This window comes from Chiloscyllium punctatum, chromosome 4 (assembly GCF_047496795.1).
Source record: "Chiloscyllium punctatum isolate Juve2018m chromosome 4, sChiPun1.3, whole genome shotgun sequence".
In the NCBI taxonomy this organism is placed as follows: domain Eukaryota; kingdom Metazoa; phylum Chordata; class Chondrichthyes; order Orectolobiformes; family Hemiscylliidae; genus Chiloscyllium; species Chiloscyllium punctatum.
The window spans coordinates 53,372,530-53,396,337 of NC_092742.1; the positions used below are offsets into that span (position 1 = coordinate 53,372,530).

The window sequence follows — 23,808 nt, forward strand, 5'->3', positions numbered from 1 at the left end:
ATAGGATACCCTTTGTTGTCCAATATTTCCCAAGAGCCAAAAAACTGCGCCATGTTCTTCCCGGCCTATGATACATTATTGATGAGGATAAGCACCTCGCCAAAATCTTCCCTATACCTCCACTTCGCACCTTTAAACAACTGCCAAACCTTAAACAGACCATTGTTCACAGCACACTGCCCAGCCTTCAGGACAACATTGACCACAACACCGTACAACCCTGTCATGGCACCCACTGCAAGACGTGTCAGAGTGCCGACACGGATACCACCATTACACATGGGGACATGATCCACTATCTATGCAGCAGGTACTCATGTGACTCAGCCAACGTTGTCTATCTCGTATGCTGCAGACAAGGATGCCGAGGCATGGTACATTGGTGAGACCAAGCAGACTCGACCACAACAGATAAATGGACACTGCAACAATCACCAGACTGTGGCGTTCACTCCCAGTCAGGGAACACTTCAGCAGTCTGGGACATTTGGCCTCGGATCTTCGGGTGACCATCCTCCAAGGTGAACTTTGGGATAGGCAACAATGCAAAGTGGGCAAGCAGAGGCTGATAGCGAAGTTCAGAACCCATGAAGATGGCCTCAACCGGGACCTTGGGTTCATGTCACATTACAGGTGACCCCTCTACACTATACACTCTCTCAAACACACACAAGCACACATACACACAGTCTTACATATTCTCACACTCTCACAGACCCTCTGTCATACACACACACACCCCTTCACAGGCTGATACTCCATCACACACACACCCAGTTTACCAAGCTTGCAAACACACTCACTCTCACGTGCACACACACGTCTATGGGGTGAATTTGTATTTGGGGAATTATATTTGTAGATTCATTCTATTTTGCTCAAAACATGCACAACCTGCAGGCAGTCAATCCATGTAATATTTTATAAATTCCGCTTTGGAAATAGAACCAGTCTGACTCAAGATTGGGATACAGACTCTAACCTCACGACTTTAATTCATTTGCTGAGCTGAGATGCCACCTTTTTTAAATAAAACCTTAAGTTATCTCGAGAATGTGACTTAATAGTAGTTCTGGGATTTACATACTAATGAAGCAAAACCTGCAACCCATTCGAAAAAATGAAAGACTTAACAACAATCTAAGTTTGTTCAATATATATTTTCTGTTGCATGACACTGCAATCTTTTGCTATAAATTCTGTCTTATGGCCCTGCTGCACATCTACATGAAGGAGCAGTGCTCTGAAAGGTAGTGCTTCCAAATAAAACTGTTGGAATATAACTTGGTGTGTGATTTTTAACTTCAGCGATCCAGTGATCACCTGACCAGGTTGAGCCAAGCTCATGATACAATCAGTAAACAAGAGACAGTCAAAACTGAAATTAAAATACTAAACTGACGGAAATCAGTTGCTTAGATCTGCATCTCCCGTTGGATTTTCGTATTATTGAAAGATTCGCCTGCAGATAATCCACCTTGTGAGAAACAGAAGGCAGACACAGGAATATACAAATTAATTATATTTCAAACAGCTGCTTTTGGGAAGAGCAGAGAGAAAGGAAATGGATTTGTAATAGCAGGCATGGAACAGAAGGTAGGCTGCCTCTCCATGCCTCTCAAAAGACAGTGCCTGTGATAGAACAAATCAGAAATACACCCATTTATGATAACGCAAATATAATTACAAATATCATTATGATGAAGATACAAGTCATCAATTAAAAGTGGTCTCTGATTAAACCTAACATCTTAAGGACTCTAGGGACATTTCAAAGTGCATATTCCTGATCTTCATTTTTGTACAAGACACCCTCCCCTTTTGAAACATTATACCTGTGTCTGAGGGTCTGTGATGTTGTGCTTTATTATTCTCGAGGTCAATAAATAAAATTCCACTTTCTTCCACTGAAGAAAGCTTTGTAATTGTCATCTGCACTCTTGAACCAGCCAATTGTGTTTTAATTCAAGCTGTATGCTGAGAATAATTAAAAATATACGTTGAGGCCAATCAAGGGGGTTAAAAGAGAAGAGTTCATCCTCCTAACTTGGTTATAATAAATGTAATGACTGACACAATGTCAGCAAAGCAGCAGTTAATTGGGGGCACAGTGAGCTATTATAAAATCTGATGAGATAATGATTGGATAATATTTTTAGGATGCTTATTAAAGGGTAAATATTAGCCATTACACCCTGCTCTTTACCCCACAGGAATTTTGAATGCCCATCTGAGAGCACTGATGGGGTTTCGTATGAACTCATCTAGAAGGCAGCACTTTCAACAGTACAGCGTTACTTAGTCCTGCATTAGAATGTTAGCTTGGATTTTTTGTCCTCAAATTTCTGGAGTGGGATCTGAACTAACTTAGGCAAAAAAGCTATCCGTTGAGTCACAGTTGCTCGTCAGAAACTAATTGTACTTTTGAGGGTATAAAAACTGTAACAGCTGAAACAACTTTCATAATTAAATGGAGCACTATTTCCACATTTGATTTCCCTGTAGTTTTAAGAATCCTGCAATTCCTTAAAATTGAAATTTACTCCCATGATAGTGCCTAGAGGTTAATTGAGACTCGGAAGTAAAGGTTAGCTTGGAGGAACATCCGTTGACACTTACAATGCTGAGATTTTGACCATTTTAGAGATAACTAGATATAGTAAAAAAAATTAATCATTCAGCCAGAATTCAGATTGTGGTGGTGACCTACAGGAAAGGCCTTGTTGCATAATTCATAAACAAATTTTCTCAACAAGCGCAGTGTCTAAAGTGCCATTTTTAAAATTCATTCATAGGATGTAGGTATCATTGGCCAGTTCAACATTTATTCCCTCCCCTTAACTCCTTTTGAGGTAGTGGTGAGCTGCCTCCTGGAACTGCTGCAGTCCAAGAGGTGTAGGTGTATCCACAATGTTATTAGGAATAAAAGGAGTTGCAGAATTTTAATCCTGTGACAGTGAAGGAGCAGCAGTCAGGATGGGGTGTAGCTTTTTTTATTGATTTAATATTGTGGTATCACGTACAAGAAAAGTTCTGTTCTGGTGCACAGCAGACAAATCATACCTTATATAAGTACATCAGAGTAACAGAACAGAATGCAGATTATATATCGGGGTAAGAGAATGGAATGCAGAATATAGTGTTAGATTGGAGGACAACTTACAGGCAGTGATATTTTATACATCTGCTATGACTGTTCCTCTAGGTGGTAAAGGTGAAGTTTGTAAGGCACTGCCAAAGTGTTGGGCAAGTTGCTACACTGCATTTGGTCAAGGGCACAATCTGTAGGTTGAAGGAATCAGTTGGATATCAATAATGTGGGTTGTTTTGTCCTGGAAAGTGTTGAGCCCTGTGGTGTTGGAGCTGCACTATCCAGACACTGGAGGACATTCTACCTTATTTCAGATTTGTTCCATCAAGACATTTGGAAACATGAAGTGAGTTAATTACTGCAGAATTCCTAGCTTCTGATCTGCTCTTGTAGCCAGTGTTTATATATGGATGGTCAAGTTGAGCTTCTGGTCAATGCCAAACCTCAAGATGTTGATAGTGGGGAACTTAGCAATGGCAATATCATTGAATGTCAAGGGGCAATGGATAGACTTTCTGTTGTTGGAGATGTCATTGCCTGGCACATGAGGCACAACTATTAGTTGCCATATAGCAGCCTAAGGCTGGGTGATGTTATATATGGATGGGATTATGACGGATCATTTGTACAAAAAGTATCCTTACTTTTGACCTTATGATCTAAGTTAGTCATAGGTAAATCAGGTGAAGACAGATGGGGTTAATCACTCCTACAGTAATGAAATTATTGACCTCCAATAACCATAACCATCTTTCCTGGTGTTAGGTGTGACTCCAAACAGTAGAGAGTTATCCCCCGACTTCCATTGAACACTCCTCGATGCCATGCTTGGTCGAATACAGCCTTCATATCAAGGACAGTCACACTGACCTCACTTCTTGAATTAAACTCTTTTGTTGATTAATGGACTAACATTGTAATGAGGTCAGGAGCGGAGTTGCCTTGTCAGAACCCAAACTGAGCATCCATGAGGCGGTCATTCCTCTCAAGTGCCTCTTGACAACACTGTTGACAATAACTCACATCACTTCACTTACAATTGACAGTAGACTGATGGGGTGGTAATTGGTCAGGTTGGGTTTGTCCTGCTTTCTGTGGACAGGACCTACCTAGGCAATTTTCCACATTGTCAAGTAGATGCCAGTGCTGTAGTTGCATTGGAACAGCTTGGCTAGGGGCACGGCTCATCTGAACCACAAGCCTTCAGTACTATTGCTGGAATGTTGTCAGAGCCCATAGCCTTTGTAGCATGCAGTGCAATCAGTTACTGCATAAAAACATAGGGAATGAATCAAATTGGCTGATGACAGGTAACTGTGATGTTAGGGACGTCAGTAAGAGTATGAGTTGGGTCATCCACTGGGCACTTCTGACTGAAGATGGATGTAAATGCCATGTGTGTTGCACTAACATGGTGTATTTCCCCATCATTGAAAATTTAATTTTTGTGAAGCCTCCTTCTCTGGCTAGTTGTTTCTCATTGTTCATCATAATTCATAACTGGATGTGACAGGGCAGAATCTGTTGGCTGTGGATCACTTAGCCCTTTATCCTGCATTTTGTTTTCACTTTCTGGCATGTGAGTAGTTCTTTGCTGTAGCTTCACCAGGTGACACCTTAGCTTTAGATATACCTGGTGCTGCTCCGGGCATGCTATCTTTCACTTTCCAATTAACCTAGGAACTGATGAAAGCTCATTATATCGGTCTGCATATCCTTGTGAGAAGGCATCAACAGGATGTGCCATAAATACCTCAGCACTGCTTGAATAACCTTACATATCTTCCTTGCTCTTTGTCAACCTCACACAAAACAAATATGGAGTTAGATTTTTCTTTCCTGCTGGGTACAGGAACAAAGGTAGCTGGGCAAAACAGGGTTATCTGCCTGTAAGTGGATTAGCCTGTTGAAGGCCTTTTAAAAGCCCATTAATTAAGGCTGGCTGACATTTTTCCAGTTGGTCTTCATGTCCCCAGAACAGTAGCTGCCTGGAAATCGCCCAATGGCGATTGAAGAGGGGAAAGAGAGTAGTCTTTAGGCAATTCCACATGCCAGATGCAGAAACTCCCACATTCCTCTCCTCCTACCTCCACAATGGTGGCCAGGTTATTAAATCTATATTTATTTTCAACTTTAAAACAAAAACAGAGGGTGCCCTCTTATCACCTTCCTGTCAAATGACAAGTACACCCTCTGGCCATTAAATGCCTGCCGTGGGGAAAATTACAAGTGATAGAAACCACGCTGCAAGAGAAACTGGTTCTAATTACAGCAGGATTCAGACACCTTCAAGGAAAATCCTGTCCATGGAGTGGAGTGCCCCAAGGATATATCCCATCACAATTCCCTCTGTTTCACAGGTCAAAACACTAACCTCATGGCAAACAAACACAAGTCTTAAAGACAAAACTTCTGCCATTAGTAATATGGTTCAATAACATACTTTTAATAAAAAAAAATGTTGTACTTGCGGACATCTTTTAAACAAACTCCACACTAGCAGAGAAACACTTTGTGGTCAAGATAAAGGAAAACCATTAGTATTTTGGTCATTTTTACTTTTTACACAACCCTATAAATTTATAACACAAATACATTAAGTACTGATAATAAATGCCTTTTAGGAGCCATAAAATGAATCTGATTTGCTCTATTACATTCTTGTTATTTAACACATTTAAAAACAGATACATTTTTAATACCTCACCCATTATACTTGCTTTTCCTAGACTGGTTATTGACTCCCCATAGTTTCGTCGAGGTATAACTGGCGAGGAACTTGGACTTGGCATGTTTTCAATTTCTGTATGTGAGGTAGATGCTGAGGGAGGCATTGAAGGACTCATCGACTCTTTGGCAGGCTTGATGTAGGTTGGCCTTATGTCATCATACTTTGTTAAGACAGGTGTGTTGTACCAATGGATTTGGAGGGGTGCAATATTACTGTAATGTTTCAAGATCAGAGGTTCTAACCGATAGGCCTACAAATAAATTAAGATTTCACACTTGTTAAGTTTCTAACTCTTCGATTTTTTGTACTTTACACACCTGAATTGGCAAAATATTTCAGAACATCTATTAAATGCGAAAAAGGAGTTGACAGCCTAATTAAAATATTAGATGTATCACAGAAATCACAGATGAGAAGAGATCACATTTTATTTTTTAGTACCCTGTGGTTCTATTCATTCAATGCATTGCGTATGGCTCTGAAATGATGTGAAATACTGGTTAATACTGAGCAATGCCATTAGTAGCACTCACTATGACATCACGCAGGTAAAACAGCATAGGATCTCAAAGGAGCGACATATACCATCTGGCCCTCAATGCTTCTGTAAAAATGTCTACCACGGCTTAACCTGTAACTAGTTGCTAACATATAAAATAACGCATCTTGTTAAATACAAGAGTCAGGCCAGGAAATAGTTTTCCTCTACCATACTAGACCAAGCAGGCCCTGTACTTTTCCTACATTTAAAGAGGATGGTGCCTGAAATCTTCCATCAAGAATGGCAGCTTGTACAACACACTGAGCTGGTATTTGAAATAAGCATAATGCTTTCACTCAAATGCCTATATCAATATTCCTAGTTCAGATCCTGTGGCATTTTTGTTTATCTTGTATCTTGCAGAAAATAGAATGAGCGCACCTGTCATTTCACTCATTTTACTGGCAACAAAATCATTCATCTAGCCAAAACGGCGGCTCAGTTTATAAAATAATGCTTAAATCATTGCACAATCTGGGAAACGGAAACTGATGCATTATTTCTTTTAACTAGTTCCTATACTAATCAGAATAAACAACAGAGAAATGAAGTATTTTGCATTTTCAGCATGCTAATATTGTACATACTCTTGGCTCATACTCTGTGATGCAAGTAAATCTCTCTCTAATCTACTTTTCTTCTAAACAGTATGATATTCCTTTAGATTGAATTTATCCATTTCACAAGCCATTAAAACAACATCGGATAGATTTACATGCCAATATGAACTGGATAAGAACCAAAATGAAACACCAATTTACAACATGCAAATCTGCAACTGATTATTCAAAAATGAAACAAAGACTTATATACCTCATGGCTTTTCAATTCTTCTCTAATCTCTTATTCCCTAAATGTGTGAACGTTACTGTGAAAGCCTGAGAGAAAGTTGTTTAAACTTGGGATTGGGAACGAGAGCACAAAAAATGTAAAATGAATGCAATTTTACAGTTACAGTTATGATTATTTCATTGTTCAAGAGATCACAGACATTGGCAAGGGCCATTACATGTAGAATGAGAACTTACTACAGGGTCTGTCGGGTGAAATATATTGTACAATCGACCACAAATACTTTTCGGTAGAATGTGATCTTGATTACCAGTATGTTGAGGACGTATGCCACGCAATGCTAGGAAAACTGCTAGAGGGGATCCCATGCAGAAGAAATTTTCAACCTGAAATAAAATGAATTTAATTTTCACATCGACAAATAGTACTAAAAGTAAATGACACAAAACAAAAATGCAGAAACATCTAATCTTATGAGTTTACAACCAGAAAATCATCACAATGATCGCCCACAAGAGAGGAGGCCATTCTGGACCTAGTGCTTTGCAATGAACCAGACTCTATAAAAGATCTTAAAGTAAGGGAACCCTTAGGAAGTAGCAACCATAATATGGTAGAGTTCAGTCTGGAGTTTGAAAGGGAGAAGGCAAAATCGGATGTAATGGTGTTACAGTTGAATAAAGGTAATTATGAGGGCATGAGAGAGGAACTGACTAAAATAGACTGGAAGCAGAGGCTAACTGGGAAGACAGTAGAGCAAAAATGGCAGGAGTTTGTAGGTATAATTGAGGACACTGTACAGAGGTTCATTCCCAAGAAAAGAAAGATTAACCAGGGAGGGATTAGACAACCTTGGCTGACAAAGGAAGTCAGGAAATGTATTAAAGAAAAAGAGAGATTCTATAAAGTGGCTAAGAACAGTGGGAAATCAGAAGATTGGGAAGGATACAAAAGCAAGCAGAGGATAACAAAGAGTGTAATAAGAAATGAGAGGATCAAATATGAAGGTAGGCTAGCCAGTAATATTAGAAATAATAGCAAAAGTTTCTTTCAGTACATAAGAAACAAACGACAGGCAAAAGTAGACATTGGGCCACTTCAAACTGATGCAGGAAGCCTAGTGATGGGAGATAAGGAAATAGCAGGAGAACTTAACAAGTACTTTGCGTCAGTTTTCACAGTGGAAGACATGAGTAATATCCCAAAAATTAAAGGGTGTCACGGGGCTGAGTTGAGTATGGTTGCCATTACGAAAGAGATAGTGCTAGAAAAGTTAAAAAGTCTTAAAATTGATAAATCTCCTGGCCCCGATGGGATACACCCTAGAGTTCTGAGAGAGGTGGCTGAGGAAATAGCAGAGGCATTGGTTGAGATCTTTCAAGAGTCACTGGAGTCAGGAAAGGTCCTGGATGATTGGAAGATGGCTGTTGTAACCCCCTTGTTCAAGAAAGGATCAAGGCAAAAAGATGGAAAATTATAGGCCAATCAGCTTAACCTCGGTTGTTGGTAAAATTCTAGAATCCATCATTAAGGATGAGGTTTCTAAATTCTTGGAAGAGCAGAGTCTGATTAGAACAAGTCAACATGGATTTAGTAAAGGGAGGTCATGCCTGACAAACCTGTCGGAATTTTTTGAAGAGGTAACAAGTAGGTTAGGCCAGGGAAACCCAGTGGATGTGGTCTATCTAGACTTTCAAAAGGCCTTTGATAAGGTGCCACACGGGAGGCTGCTGAGCAAGGTGAGGGCCCATGGTGTTCGAGGTGAGCTGCTGGGATGGATTGAGGATTGGCTGTCTAACAGAAGGCAGAGAGTTGGGATAAAAGGTTCTTTTTCAGAATGGCAGCCGGTGACGAGCGGTGTCCCGCAGGGTTCGGTGCTGGGGCCACAGCTGTTCGCATTATATATTAATGATTTGGATGAGGGAACCGGGGGCATTCTAGCGAAGTTTGCCGATGATACGAAGTTAGGTGGACAGGCAGGTAGTACTGAGGAAGTGGGGAGGCTACAGAAGGATCTAGACAGGTTGGGAGAGTGGTCCAGGAAATGGATGATGGAATTTAACGTGAGCAAGTGCGAGGTCTTGCACTTTGGCAAAAAAGAATAAAAGCATGGACTACTTTCTAAATGGTGAGAAAATTAAGCCAAAGCACAAAGGGATCTGGGAGTGCTAGTCGAGGATTCTCTAAAGGTAAACATGCAGGTTGAGTCTGTGATTAAGAAAGCGAATGCAATGTTGTCTCTTATCTCAAGAGGGTTGGAATATAAAAGCAGAGATGTACTACTAAGACTTTATAAAGCTCTGGTTAGGCCCCATTTGGAGTACTGTGTCCAGTTTTGGTCCCCACACCTCAGGAAGAACATGTCCAGCGGAGATTCTCACGGATGATCCCTGGAATGACAGGTCTAGCATATGAGGAACGGCTGAGGATATTGAGATTGTATTCGTTGGAGTTTAGAAGATTAAGGGGAGACTTAATAGAGACGTACAAAATAATACATGGCTTGGAAAAGGTGGATGCTAGGAAATTGTTTCTGTTAGGCGAGGAGACTAGGACCCGTGGACACAGCCTTAGAATTAGAGGGGGTCATTTCAGAACGGAAATGCGGAGACATTTCTTCAGCCAGAGAGTGGTGGGCCTGTGGAATTCATTGCCACGGAGTGCAGTGGAAGCTGGGACGCTAAATGTCTTCAAGGCCGAGATTGATAGATTCTTGTTGTCTAGAGGAATTAAGGGCTACGGGGAGAACGCTGGTAAGTGGAGCTGAAATGCGCATCAGCCATGATTGAATGGCGGAGTGGACTCGATGGGCCGAATGGCCTTACTTCCACTCCTATGTCTTATGGTCTTACATTTTGGATTACAATGAAAACTCAGCTCGTTATTTTTCAACATTGGAATGGATACTTTTTAAATTGATGCATAAGCAATATCAATTTAAGTCTCAAATTTAAATAAATCCAACAAGCCAAAACCATTTTTCTTTATGAATCCACTATAACGAACGAGTTGCACTGTCCAACAATTGCATGGAGCTCATAGACTTTTGTCATTTCAAGGCCATCTGTTCTATTTCTTTCCCTTGTACATCCAGGCAAACCTTCCCTAAAGCTCTCCCTTACCCTATCCATTATCATGTTTGATGGCTTGAACCAGGCCAATAACTGGTATCAAACCAGTAGCTGAATTCTCAATGTACCATAGATAATCTGAGCTCCGTGAATTGCTATGATCCACATAAAGCACCACTACAGATTGTGTGAACCTTGAGAATAAAACAATTTAGTGTAGGCGATGTCTGAGGATGTTATCAGAGAGAGTGCAAAATTCTCTCCACAGCATTGTTGGCATCTTATCTAGTAAGATGCACGAGTTGGTTCATCATCATTCACTGGTTGTTTTATATATATATATAAAATATATACTTTACCCCTATGTACCACTTTCAACTAAATGGAATGGAATTGAATTTATTGTCATGTGTACCGAGGCACAGTGAAAGGCTTTGTCTTGCAAGCAATACAGGCAAATCACAGAGTTAAGTAGCATAGATAAGTAAATAATAGGTAAACAGTAGCAAAAACAAAAACACAGGTACAGGCGAATGTTAAGAGTTTGAGAGTCCATTCAGTATTCTAACAACAGTAGGGTAGAAACTGTTGCGAAACCAGCTGGTGCGTGTGTTCAGGCTTCTGTACTTTCTCCCCAATGGTAGAGGTTGTAGAAAAACATTGCCAGGGTGGGATAGATCTTTAAGAATGCTGGCAGTCTTTCCTTGACAGCGGGCCCGGTAGGTGGATTTTATAGATGGGAGGTTGGCCTTTGTGATTGCCCGGGCTGAGCTCACCACTCTCTGTAATCGTCTCCGATCTTGAATGGTACAATTGCTATACCAGGTAGTGACACATCCAGACAGATGCTCTCGATGGCGCACCTATAAAAGTTGTCAAGAGTATGCGCCGTCATGCCAAATTTCCTCAGCTGCCTGAGGAAGAGACGTTTTTGGGCCTTTGTAACCAGTGCATCCACATGAAGAGTCCAAGAAAGCTTGTTATAGATAACCACTCCCAGGAGTTTTACACTCGTCCCACCTCTGTGCTGTTAATGTGTTGGGGGTTATGAGTAACATCCCAAAAGTCAATAATGAGTTCCTTGGTTTTGCTAGGTTGTTCTCAGTGTAGTATTTTTCAAGTCTTCCACCTCCTGTCTGTAGTCTGTTTTGTTGCCATCTGAGATTCGACCGACTATGGTGGCGTTATCAGCGAACTTGTAAATGGCATTAGTCTGGTATTTGCAAAGCAGTCATGAGTATACAGTGAGTACAGTAGGGGGCTGAGTAAGCACCCCTGGAGGGCTCCAGGGTTGAGTGTTAATGACGATGAACTATTGTCCCCAATCTTCACTGATTGTTGCCTGTGGGTCAGGAAACTGAGGATCTAGTTGCAGAGAGTGGGCCTTAGTCCGAGATTGCTAAGTTTAGTCATCAGTCTTGAGGGGATAATAGTGTTGAAGGCCGAACTGTAGTCAATGAGTAGGATTCTTACGTCGCTGTTCTTAGTGTCAAGATGTTCTAGGGAGGAGTGAAGGGCAAGTGATATGGCATCTGATGTGGATCTGTTGGTCCGATAGGAAAATTGGAATGGGTCAAGAGTAGTGGGGAGGCTGGAGTTGATTAATGCCATGACCAGCCTTTCAAAGCACTTCATGACTATCAAAGTTGGGCCACTGGGCGGAAGTCATTGAGACAAGCTGCATGAGCTGCCTTAGGCACAGGGATGATGTTGGCCCTTTGAAACAGGCAGGGACAATGGCCTGCTGCAGGGAGAGGTTGAAGATATCCGAGAAGACTTCTGCCAGTTGATCTGCGCATGCTCTGAGTGCATGGCCTGGTACTCTGTCTGGGCCCATCGCTTTCCTTGGATTTACACAAAGGAAAACTGATCTGACGTCTGATGCAGTGACTGTTGGGATAGGTTCGTCAGGACTTGATGGAATAGGTGTTACCTCTCTGCTGAAATTCTGCTCAAATCGAGCATAGAAGGTGTCGCGATGATGTGAGAGAAATATGTCATCATCGGCTATCTTGCACGGTTTCTTTTTAGAATTGGTGATGTCATTCAGTCCTTGCCATAGTCGCCAGGTGTTTGTCGGAGTCTCTAGTTTGGATCAGTATTGATCCTTTGCTGTCTTAATGGCTCTGCAAAGGTCATACTTGGATTCCTTATATTTGACTGGGTCTCCTGATGTGAAGGCCTCATGCCTGGTTTTTAGCTGGTTCTGTATATCCTGATTCATCCAGGGTTTCCTGTTGGGGAACACCCAGACTGACTTCCTCGGTATGCACACACTTGCTGATGTAGTCTGTAACGGTGGTGGTGTACTCATCCAAGGTACCTCTGGACTGTTTGAACATGGCCCAATCAGCAGATTCCAGACAGCACCAAAGTTAATCTTCTGCCTCCTCCGACCAGCACTGGACCTGTAACCTTGAGGGGGTCTCCTGCTTGAGCTTTTGCCCATAAGCCAGGAGAAGAAGCATGGCATTGTGGTCGGAGTTCCAGAGGTGGATGGAGCGGTAGGTATCTTTCACAGTGGTGTAGCAATGGTCTAAAATGTCTGGGAACCTCGTGGAGCAGATAATATTCTGGTGGTACTTGGGCAACACCTTCCTTTGATTGGCTTGATTGAAGTTGCCAGTTACAATAAACAGGGCCTCAGTGTGTTCCACCTCCAGGGTGTTAGTGGAGGAGTACAGTACATCCAGAGATTCCTCAACCTTTGCCTGTGGCGTTATGTACACAGCAGTTAGTATAGCAGTGGTAGGTTCCCATGGTAGATAGAAGGGGCGGCACTTGATAGTGAGGAATTCAAGGTTTGGGGAGCAATAGCAGCCGAGGGTTGCAATGTCCATGCTCTATGAGTTGTTGATTAAAAAGCAAACTCCTCCACCTTTTGTCTTACCCAAGGAAGCTGTGCGGTCCATCAGCCTGAAGTGCGCAGATGGGAATGGGCGGGTTGAGCCAGGTTTCTGTGAAGCAGAGTGTGCAGCAGTCCCACAATTCACGCTGGAAGCTGAGCCATGATCTGGGTTCGTCCATTTTGTTCTCCAGAGGTTGTACATTTGCTCAGAGTAAGCTAGGAAGGGGAGGGTTTTGAAACTGCATAGTCTCAGTCTTAGTAGCAGGATGGCATACTTACCCCACGTTCTTGCAGGTTTCTTACATTTCAGTGGTCTGGTAGAGTGGATTCTGATTGATTCGAGTTAAGTGATCCTACCTAGGACCCTGTTTAGGTTGCAGCTTGGTGTATTGTTGAAGAGGGTCTGCCTTAAGACCCAGTGTAGCAAGTTACTTACTGTGTGCGTTTTTTTTAAACCAGAGGGAGTGTGCTCAGGACCCAGTGGAGAAGGTAAGTTTCTGCTTGTGCTCTGATTTGAGCTGAAATTATAGTTGCACTCAGTTTTGACAACACGAGCCATTAAAAAAACATGCACTGGTAAAACAAAGGCACTACACCAAAAGTACAATGTTGTTGAGAACAATATCTTTCGTGAATTTAAATGACTTAGCTTTTTTTTGTTAGTAAGGAACAGAAGTCTTACCTCAATACATTAGACTTCTGTAAAATTTTAAATTGCACATAATGAACCTACATCTAAACTCACCTTAAATTTCAATGCAGGTAATCTGAATGGTTCTGAAGCTTTCACTTGAAGCAACTGGTGTTCCAATTTTTTTAATCTGCAAAACAAAATTTAAATATCAATGGATGCCATACAAGAAGTGGGGTGTAACTTTTTAAAAATAAAAGTCAAATTTATAAAAGCACCACGAACCTTCAACTGCATTTTTATTCTCTGCTATTAATGTCCATGCCACAAGCAATACTCATAGTTCAATACTTAATTATATCTCTCTCTTAACCAACTGGGATATGCCCCCAGTCAAGATAATTGAAATAAATATGCACATGCTCAAACTGCCACCCATCATATTCTTCTGGCAACTTCTGGACAAACCTAGGGTCATGTATGTTACTGATATACTCTGCAATAACATGGTCAGTTTGTAATAACAGCCCACCCACGTAACGTGCAAAGCAACAAAAGTAAAAATCAAAAATGCAAATCACTGAATAACTTCAATCACCCTCTAAAAATGCAGACTCTAGGCAATTGATAAGAAACAGAGAGGTCAATTGCCATGAAAGGAGGCAAATAATTACAGCAAATGAGGGAAAAACTAGCACTGATCACCTATCCCCATTACCAGATAAAGTGCAACTCTGCATTGCCTATTACAGATTTCTGGCACAAATGTAAATCCAACTATTTCTATTACTATTCTAGCTGCAAAGCAAGCAAGACTCATGATGTATATCCAGGGAAGGACAAGGAAGGAAAATAAGTGTGGAAGAAGATACATTAGATGGGGGGGACACAGACAGAAAGAGAGGCAGGCAGATATGGGGGGGTGGGGGGCGGGTGGAGAGAAGAGACGAAGCAATGCGAGCACACAACTGGGGAGAGGGGCAGAGAGAGAAGGCGGAGACGGGCAACAAGAGAGAGGGAGAGACAGGGAGAGGGAGAAACGGAGAAACAAACACAGGTAGAAAGACAGGGGAGACGGGCAGAGGGTGGGGGAGACAGGCAGAGTGAGACGGGGCAGATTGGGGGGTGGGGGGGCGGAGGAGACGGGCAGAGAGGCAGAAAGAAAGAGAGAGAGGGAGGCAAAGAGAGAGCGTGGCAGAGAGAGATGGGGACGGGGGGGGGGGGGGGGGGGTAGAGAGATGGGGAGGAGACGTGTGGGGTGGGGGGGGGGGGGGGGGGGGAGTGAAGGGGCAGAGAGGAGGTGAGATGGGGGTAGACCGCGAGAGAGAGAGGCAGATAAAAAGGAGACAGGCAAAGAGAGTGCGAGGTGGGCAAAGAGAACAACGGAAGAGAAGATAGATTGTTTTGGGCTGCAGCTATGCAGGAAGACTGAAGTGCCATGATAACATTACCAACTTTCTTCCCCCCTTGTTTGCTTAAAGAGAATTCCACAAAACGTTGAGACCATTCACTCTATTGTAACTGAGCCTGTTTTCTAGCAAAAAGTACTTAGTTCCTTTTTGTGCTCTTTTCCATATTCTTTCACAGTTTTCTTTAAAAATCTGTTCAATGTGTCTAAGCGCACAAGGTCTTCACTTGTCGTCTGTACTTAATTGCCTTTGAGCCACTTTCATGAACCTCTATCGGGAGAGTGCCCCAGGGATCTGACCTTGTGATAGTGAAGAGATGGTAAGGAGTTCCAATTTGAGAACTTGCAGGTGGTTGTGTTCCTATACATCTGCTCCCTTGTCTTTCTGCACTGTAAAGGTCATGCATAGGTGCTGTCAAGGGACACTGAAGGAGTCATCATTGTGCACCTATGGATGATCCACATTGTTGCCTTACGCAGCAGTTGGGAAGAGAATGAATATTTAAGGTGATGGATATGGTGCTGAACAAACTGTCTGCTTTAGCCTGAACAGTATTACTCTTGTTGAGTATTGCTGGCACTGCACTGAGCTATGAAATTAAAAGCATATCATCACACTGGCACTTGGCTTGCAGATGGTGGGAAGGGTTTGGGGACATCAGGAAAGGAGTTATTTGATATCGAGTATCCAGTCTCCAGACAGTTGGTCCAGTTCAGGTTCTCAATGGCAAACCCCAAATATATCACTTCAAGCCTTCTTCCAGCTCCCAAAAAATCCATTCAACTTTATACTTTTTATTGTAATGAAGTCAGCCAGCTGGACCTCACAGAATAGGAGTTCCCGGATTGATCTAGAAGATTAACAGGGAATCCCCAATCAGGGAATCCTAGCTGCCAGATATATAGAGGAGTATCAGAGATTCTGACACTCTGGGTGCTGACTCTGATGAGGCTATGCCAGAGTTAGGGAAATTTCCACCTGTAAATAAACGATGGTTTGTTGGCAGGATACTGGTCTCTGTGGAGTTATTCCACCTATCCCTCAGTCAATTTTGTACCCACTTTACTACTGTCCCTTTTATTCTATGACCTATAATTTTCTTCAAGTCTATTGTGCGCCAATATATTGGACACTGTCAACCCTCTCTGTTGCCTCTTCAGAAAACTCAAGTTACTGAGATATGACTGACCCTTAACAAATCCATGCTGATTCTCTGGGAATTAATCCATGTGACTAATAATTCTACCCCAAATAATTGGTTCCACAAGTTTCTCCACCAAAATTAAACAGTCTAGCTTGTAAGTATAACCATTTTGAACAAGGGTATCGTGCTTTGCAAAAATAAAAACCAAGGAACTGCAGACGCTGGAAATCAGGAACAAAAACAGTAAATTGCTTGCAAAACCCAGCAGGTCTGGCAGCATTTGTGAAGATAAATCACGAGTTAACATTTCACATCCAGTGAGCCTTCTTCAGAACATTCATTGTAATTCTCCAATCCTTAAGACTATAAGCGTTAGGACCAGAAATAGGCTATCTGACCCATTGAATCTGCTCTGCCATTCAGAGAGATCATGTCTGACCTGCAACCCTCAACTCCATTTTCCCGCTTTTTCCCCAGATGCCGTAACTCCGTTACTGAATAAAAATCTGTTTATCTCAGCCTTAATCTACATACCGACTCAGTCTTTACAGCCTCTGTAGTAAAGAATTCCACAAAATCACTATTCTCATAAGAAATTCCTCCTCATCTCGGTCTTAAATGAGTGACCCCATACTCAGGTTATGCCCTCTGATCCTAGCATTTCCCAGGTGCAACAGCCTCTCCACATCTAGCCTGTTAAATCCAAGAATCTTATTTGCCCCTCCAGCACCACCCTCAAATCCAGGTTATATCCAACATCCTTGGGACACATCTTATCCACTTCCAATGTCTTATGACCTTTAAATAACAACAGCTTATTCAATACCTATCAATTTAAAAACCCTCTGGTGAGAGTTTCCTTCTGTCATCTTGGACTGTGCAGCATCTGAGTTGTAGGTTGTACCTCAGTCATGCCTCTTACTTCTAGAGTAAATCGCTCTTTTAGTCTTTCATTGTCTCTAAACTTCCTCTTCCTGCTCAAACACTAGTACATTGAGTTCTACAGTCTTTTTCTTTCACGCTTTGGAAATCAATCTTTACTACATTTCCATTAAACAAAGAAATTAGAATCCTTTTTCCATATGATACAACACACATCAAAAATTAAAAATCACCACTGCAAAAACCTGAACTACAACATATATTCAGTACTTTAAGTCACGAGCCTTGAAAACAGCAAGTTTAGCATTTTACCATATATAAATATTTACCGTTCTTTAGTCTTGAGAATCTCATCCAGAAGCTCACGCTCCTCATAACTCATGGAATTCTCAGTCATCTCTTCTTCCTCTTGGACCATTTTGTCATAAAATCGCACTGGATACCACCCAGTCATAATATCATACGTGATGACACAGCCCAGAGAATGGGCTACTATGGAAACCTTCCCACCTTGGATTTCAAAATCTGGGTTCCGAGAACAGAAAAGTGCATATAACCGATTTAACTCCTGCTGAAGGCCTTTCACAATCTGAAGAAAGAAAAATTTAACAACATAATAATCTGCCTAGCTTTCGCTACAATACTGCATATGTAAGGCCGGAATGAAAAAAATTATTACCATGTGATGAATGAAAATATAACTCTAAATTAAGACATTTAAACCCATCAAGGAGAGAGATTCAATTGTGGTTTTAAGTGTTTGAAGCAAAACTATTTGCAGGGCTATGATAAACGGCCAGGGGAATGGAATTGGTTGAGTCACTCTGCAGGACTCATAGGGAAATTGAAATTTCATAATTAACTTAGTTTAGTTGTAATATATATTAGATTATTCTGCTTAACTGTAGCCGATGTAGATTTTAGTACTTTAATATCACATGACCTTACTTGGCATAAAACACACTGGGATTTAACAGAATGAAGGTAATGCAATAGTATGTTTCAAGAGTCCCCTGTATTGGACATTTGCATTTGACAGGGCCAGATCTTCAAAGTTCAATACGAGGAGTTAATATCATCCCAAGGAACTAGGCAAGGAGGGAATTATTGCAGGAAGAAATATTATCAAACTGTCTGAGCTTACACTGGTTTTGTTTTAATTTGCAGTTTTTTGGAAGAGAAGCAATGCAATCTGACTAAATGTAAATTTTGTATTAAGAGCTAATGTGTAACAAAGTGCATTGAAGTTTGTAACATGTTTAAACCTTTAGAACTAGATATCGACTGAATGTGTAAGGATATTTCATGACTTCACTTTATAGTGTGTAGTAATTTGTTTATGACAGTATGATCTTCTACATCAGTATCTTCAAGTTTTGAAGGTATAAGCAGCTTTGCCACTATCTGTCTCAAAAAATAGCTCATTCCATGCACACACAACCAGAGTCAAAAACATCAGCTGACAACTGGCAGCTAAAAAAGAACAAGTAGACAGTGATAAATGTTTGAGTTAACGAGTGACTCTTGCCAATTAAGTGAAAATTCAGACAATGAGCTGACTATCATGGGGACTTGAGAGCATACATCTTCCTTCCCAAAACAAATGGGCTTTTCTTAGCCATGAAAGTAACAATATCAGGCCATGAAGAGGAGGAATAATCCATGGATAACTGGCTCCTTAAGGAAACCTGTCAGGACACAGTGGGAGGGTACACTAATCAACGCAAAAGTCTCAATCCAATTACTGACCACAGAGTTGACAGCCATGGTGATCAGTTAAATCCAATAAATATTACAATTTAATTGCTATCAACAGTGTTCCCAGAATCTCAGTCTTATCTTTGTTGAATATGTATTATGAAAAAACAAACAGAGATTAAACACTGTCTTTGCTGTAGTACCAAACAGAACACAATGTGGTATCTGTTAACACTTTCCACCAGACAAACACTGCCATAGATTTCAATGGCATTGAATTTTCAACATGTATGTTATGGATGTTTAATGCAATGCTTTTGATTTGTGCTGTTGCTCAAGGATAAGTTAAACCTGATTTTTTTTATCCTTTGTAGACAAAAGAACTAAAGGACTAACTGTTGGGAATGCCAACAAAAAATGAGATATTTTTCTCCTACATTTGATAAAGGACTGCAATAAAAAGTTTTTTTTTCTGTCAGATATCTTTTACCTTGTGATAGATCTCCAAACGTTCAAATATGCTTTACTCGAAAAACTCCAATGAAATGGACAGCAATGTCTGGAATTCACATATGCTGCATTTTGTGAAGAAGATGGAAGGACAATACAAAAGGATACAGATAGGTTCATTAAGTGGACAAAAATCTGGCAGTTGAAGTACAATGTTGGAAAATGTGAGAGAATAAGAGTGGAACTTTTACCAAAATGGAGAATGACAGCAGACTTCCAAAGTGCAGCAGGATCTAGCTGTTCTAATACAGTAGTCACGAAAAGTTCAAGAAATGTAAGGCATCCTTTATTAGGAGAGGAACTGAACGTAAAAGGAAGGATTTTACTGCTTCAGTTACACAGTGCATTGGTAAGACCTCAGTATACTGTGTGCTGTTTTGATCCCCTTATTTAAGGATCGAGGTTAAATGTATTGCATATGGATTACTGCAGGTTTATTAGGTTGGTACCTGGAATGAGGTGGGTTGTCCTAAGAGAACAAGTTGGACATGCTGGGTTTCTTTTTAACTGGAGTTTCGAAGATTAAGCGGTGGTGAAGTATTTGAAGTAAACAGGATCCTGAATGGTCTTGACAAGGTGGATGTTTCTTCTAGCGGCAAGTCCAAAATTAGGGGGCAGTGTTTTACAATTGATGTTCATCCTTTTAAAACAGTGAAGCAAATTCTTTTCCTCTTAGAAGGTGGACAGACTTTGCTTCCACCACTTTGAAGCACAGTTCCATTGCTACTGAATATTTTAAGGTGAGGGCAGATTTTTGTCAGGCAAGTGAAACAAATGTAAAATGGAGTAATCTGGAGATTGGTGGCCTAATTCCTGCTCCTAATTTGTTATGCTGAGCATAACGTGAGAAATGTAAAGGTTTCCAGTGATTCCACACATCTCCAAAAGCTGCACTATTGAAGACACCCCTCCCCCAAAGCGATCAGCAATTTGATAAATATACCATTTTGAACTAGCAAATCTCACTGCAGGATCCTGTGAAAAGGTTGCACCTTGTTGTTTTAGTTTTCTAGTGCTTTGTCCATCAAAATATCCCAATGTGACTAACTGCCTACTTGCTTGCTAACATCACGGTCAATTCAATTCCAGCCTTGGCCAACCGCATAAGGAGTTTGCACATTCTCCTGAGTTTTCTCCGGGTACTCAGATTTTCTCCACAGTCCAAAGATGTGCAGATGAGGTGGATTGGCCACACTAAAAATTGCCCTCTCGTGTCCAGAGATGTGCAGGTTAAGTGGGTTAGACAAGGTAAAAATTCCATGCAGGGTTACGAAGATGGGTCTGGCTGGGACATTGAGGGTCAGTGCTGACTCGATGGACTGAAAGGCCTGTTTCCACACTATAGAGTTTCTATGATTCTCTTAAACCATTATTGCTTTGTCCACTTAAAACCATTTATAAGGAGAAAACCAAGGCACACACCTCATCCCTGTAAAGGGGACTAGTGTAGTACATGATGTCCATAGCACTGCTATTTAACATATCACGAAGTCCACGTACTTTATCTGGGGTAATGGATTCAACAGTATCTAGAAACAAAAATAGAAAAAGGCTTATTTTCATTAATTCAGCAAGACAATATTTGAAAAACCTCTGCAAAGACAATTTACTTCAATGCTGATTCTAGAGATTTCATGTCTGAATTATGCTCCCAAGGCTATGACTTGAATTGACTGTTTCTAGCACCCTGTCTTACTGGTCATTCTTTTGTGTGATGCTGGAGTTGTGCGCTAACAAATCAATTAACAAAGAGGGAGAGAGAAGGGGCAAACCACAGCAAACCCAGTATTTTTCTCATTTGGCATCCCCACACACTTCCAACAGATTGACAGATAGGTATGGAGCTTTCACTGCTTTTTACTGAGAGATTTCAATGCCAATCCTAGATCCCCAAACATAACCTAATTTATAGACCACTTCACTCAGCACAACATAAAACAACTCCTTCCTGGCAGTGTTTACTGTTGTGCTCACAGAGCTTACCACACTTTAAGATGGCAGTTCCCTCTTAAACACTTTCCCTTGGAAAGTTTGAGCAAATATGTAGTCAGTAACTCACTGACAAGTAATTTTATCAATTAAATAATAAAAAAAGACTTTCAGGAACATTGTTTATAAAAGAATGGAATGCTTATTAATTTACACTAGTATTCAATTAGCCCTATTTCTCATTGCTTGAAGATTATTTTTGACCAGAGTCACAGATGTACTGGTCATTCTACTATAACTCAACAGGTGAGTTCTTCTGTAACCTCATTCTATAGAAAACAGCTATAGAAAATCATACTGTAGAAGACTGCCAACAGAAAAGAGTTATACCTAATAAGTAGAAATTTGATGTTATCCGAACAACATTCACAATTCGTCAATCCCATTCTAGCCAATTCATGCTGACGAAACACATTATAGCAGAATGACCTGTATAGCATGGAAACAGACCCTTCGGTCCATGCCGACCAGATAGCCCAAATTAATCTAGTCCCATTTGGCGCACATCTCGCTAAACCCTTCCTATTCATGTATCCATCGAGATGCCTTTTAAATCTTGTAATTGTACCAGTGTCTACAACATCCTCTGGCAGATCAATCCATTCGTGCACCATCCTCTGCATGAAAAAGTTGCCCTTTAGGTCCTTTTTAAATCTTTCCCCTCTCACTCTCAACGTATGCCCTCTAGTTTTGGACTCTTGCAGCTCAGGGAAAAGACCTTGTCCATTTATCCAATCCATGCTCCTCACAATTTTATAAACCTCTGTAAGGTCACCCCTCAACCTCCGACGCTCTGGGGAAAAACCCAACCTATTCAACCTCTTCCTATAGCTCAAGTCCTCCAATCCTGGCAATATTCTTGAAAATCTTTCCTTTCAACATCTTTCCTGTAGCAGAGAGATCAGAATTGCACTTCAAAAGTGTCCTAACGAATGTCCTGTACAGCTTCAACATGATCTCCCAACTTCTATACTCAATGTGCTGACCAATAAAGGAAAGCATATCAAATGCTTTCAATATCCTATCTATCTGCAACTCCACTTTCAAGGAACTATGAACGTTCACTACAAGGTCTCTCTTTGTTCAGCAAAACTCCCCAGAACCTTACAATTAAGTGCCTAATTTGCCTTTACAAAATGCAGCACCTCACATTTATCTTAATTAAACTCCACCTGCCACTCTTTAGCCCATTGGCCAAAATAGAAGGTTGCTTATAAGGTGCAAAATCCCCAAACCAATGGTGTTAATCATAGCAGCATGAAATCATTTGGTTTGAGCCTGGCATGGTGGAAGTGGGATTGCAGTGCACTGGTGTACCAAACTGTCAATGAGATTATATGAAGTCATACAGCAAGAAAAAAGACCTTTCGGTCCAAATCATCCACGTCAACCAGACACCACAATCTGACCTAGACACATTTGCCAGCATTTGGCGCATATCCCTCTAAATCCTTCCTATTCATATACCCAAGCAGATACCTTTTAAATGATGTAATTGTAGCCACCACCACCACATCCTCTGGCAGTTTGTTCCATATATGCACCCCCACTCTGTGTGAAAAAGTCACCCCTCAGGTCCTTTTTAAAATCTTTCCTTCTCACCTTAAATCTACATCCTCTAGACTCCCCCACCGTAAGGGGGAAAAAAAAAAAGAGACCTGGTTATTCACCCTATCCAAGTCTCTCATGATTTTATAAACCTCCAAAAGGTCACCCTTCGGGTTGACACTCCAGGGAAAAAATGCCCCAGCCCATTCAGCCTCTCCCTAGAGCTCAAACCATCCTCTTGCTCAATTCTCCAGCAGATCTAAAATTTGTAAATCTAGGAAATGACAGTTTTTAAAAAAAGTCTGTAAACTCACTTCTAATAGCATTAGTAGATTTTGCTTTCAATATTATTCAGTTTTATTGACTATGAATGCAAGTCGTAAAATCATACACATTTCACTTCAACACACATCTACAAAATGCCATTATCCAAAGGGTAACCCCTGTTTACATTTAATTACCCCCATCCAGGCATAGCTTCGATCTCCACTCCACAGGCAGAAATTCAACATATTCCAAATTTGTGGCATAAGGAAAGTGTTTTTCTTCAACCTTCCTTGCAGCTTCTCTCATCCTATCAAGTAGGAAAGAAATAATCTCCTGTGAGGGTATAATAAATCTTAGAAATAAAATAGTACATTTTGCAATAAATATAAAACAAGAACTGGGGATGCTGAGAGCTGAAACACAAGCAGAAATTCATCAGCTCTGGCAGCATCTGTGGGAAGAAAGCAATATTAGTACTTAGACTTGAGAGACTGGACTCAAGTGTACTATAATGCTGCTCTCTTCCCGTAAATGCTGAGTTTATCCAGCAATTTCAGATCAGCTGTAGTTGCAATTTAACATTTTTACTTTTAACCTTTGTTAGGTTTAATAAGGAAAAATAAGTTGAATTGCATGGCATTGAATGGTATTCCTTC

General features: G+C 41.0%; 1 protein-coding gene across 5 annotated transcripts in view; it reads right to left on the bottom strand.

Moving 5' to 3' along the window:
- Positions 1 to 23,808, bottom strand: part of LOC140476318 (phospholipase DDHD1-like) — an 80,982-nt gene that overhangs the window by 11,803 nt on the left and 45,371 nt on the right. For all 5 annotated transcript variants that reach the window (XM_072568738.1, XM_072568737.1, XM_072568739.1 and 2 more), the window contains 6 exons: positions 23,347 to 23,459; positions 20,771 to 20,877; positions 17,470 to 17,729; positions 13,820 to 13,895; positions 7,392 to 7,541; positions 5,799 to 6,072 (listed from right to left, as the gene is read on the bottom strand). In XM_072568738.1, the coding sequence (XP_072424839.1) occupies positions 5,799 to 6,072; positions 7,392 to 7,541; positions 13,820 to 13,895; positions 17,470 to 17,729; positions 20,771 to 20,877; positions 23,347 to 23,459 (980 nt within the window). The remainder of the gene's footprint in view (positions 1 to 5,798; positions 6,073 to 7,391; positions 7,542 to 13,819; positions 13,896 to 17,469; positions 17,730 to 20,770; positions 20,878 to 23,346; positions 23,460 to 23,808) is intronic.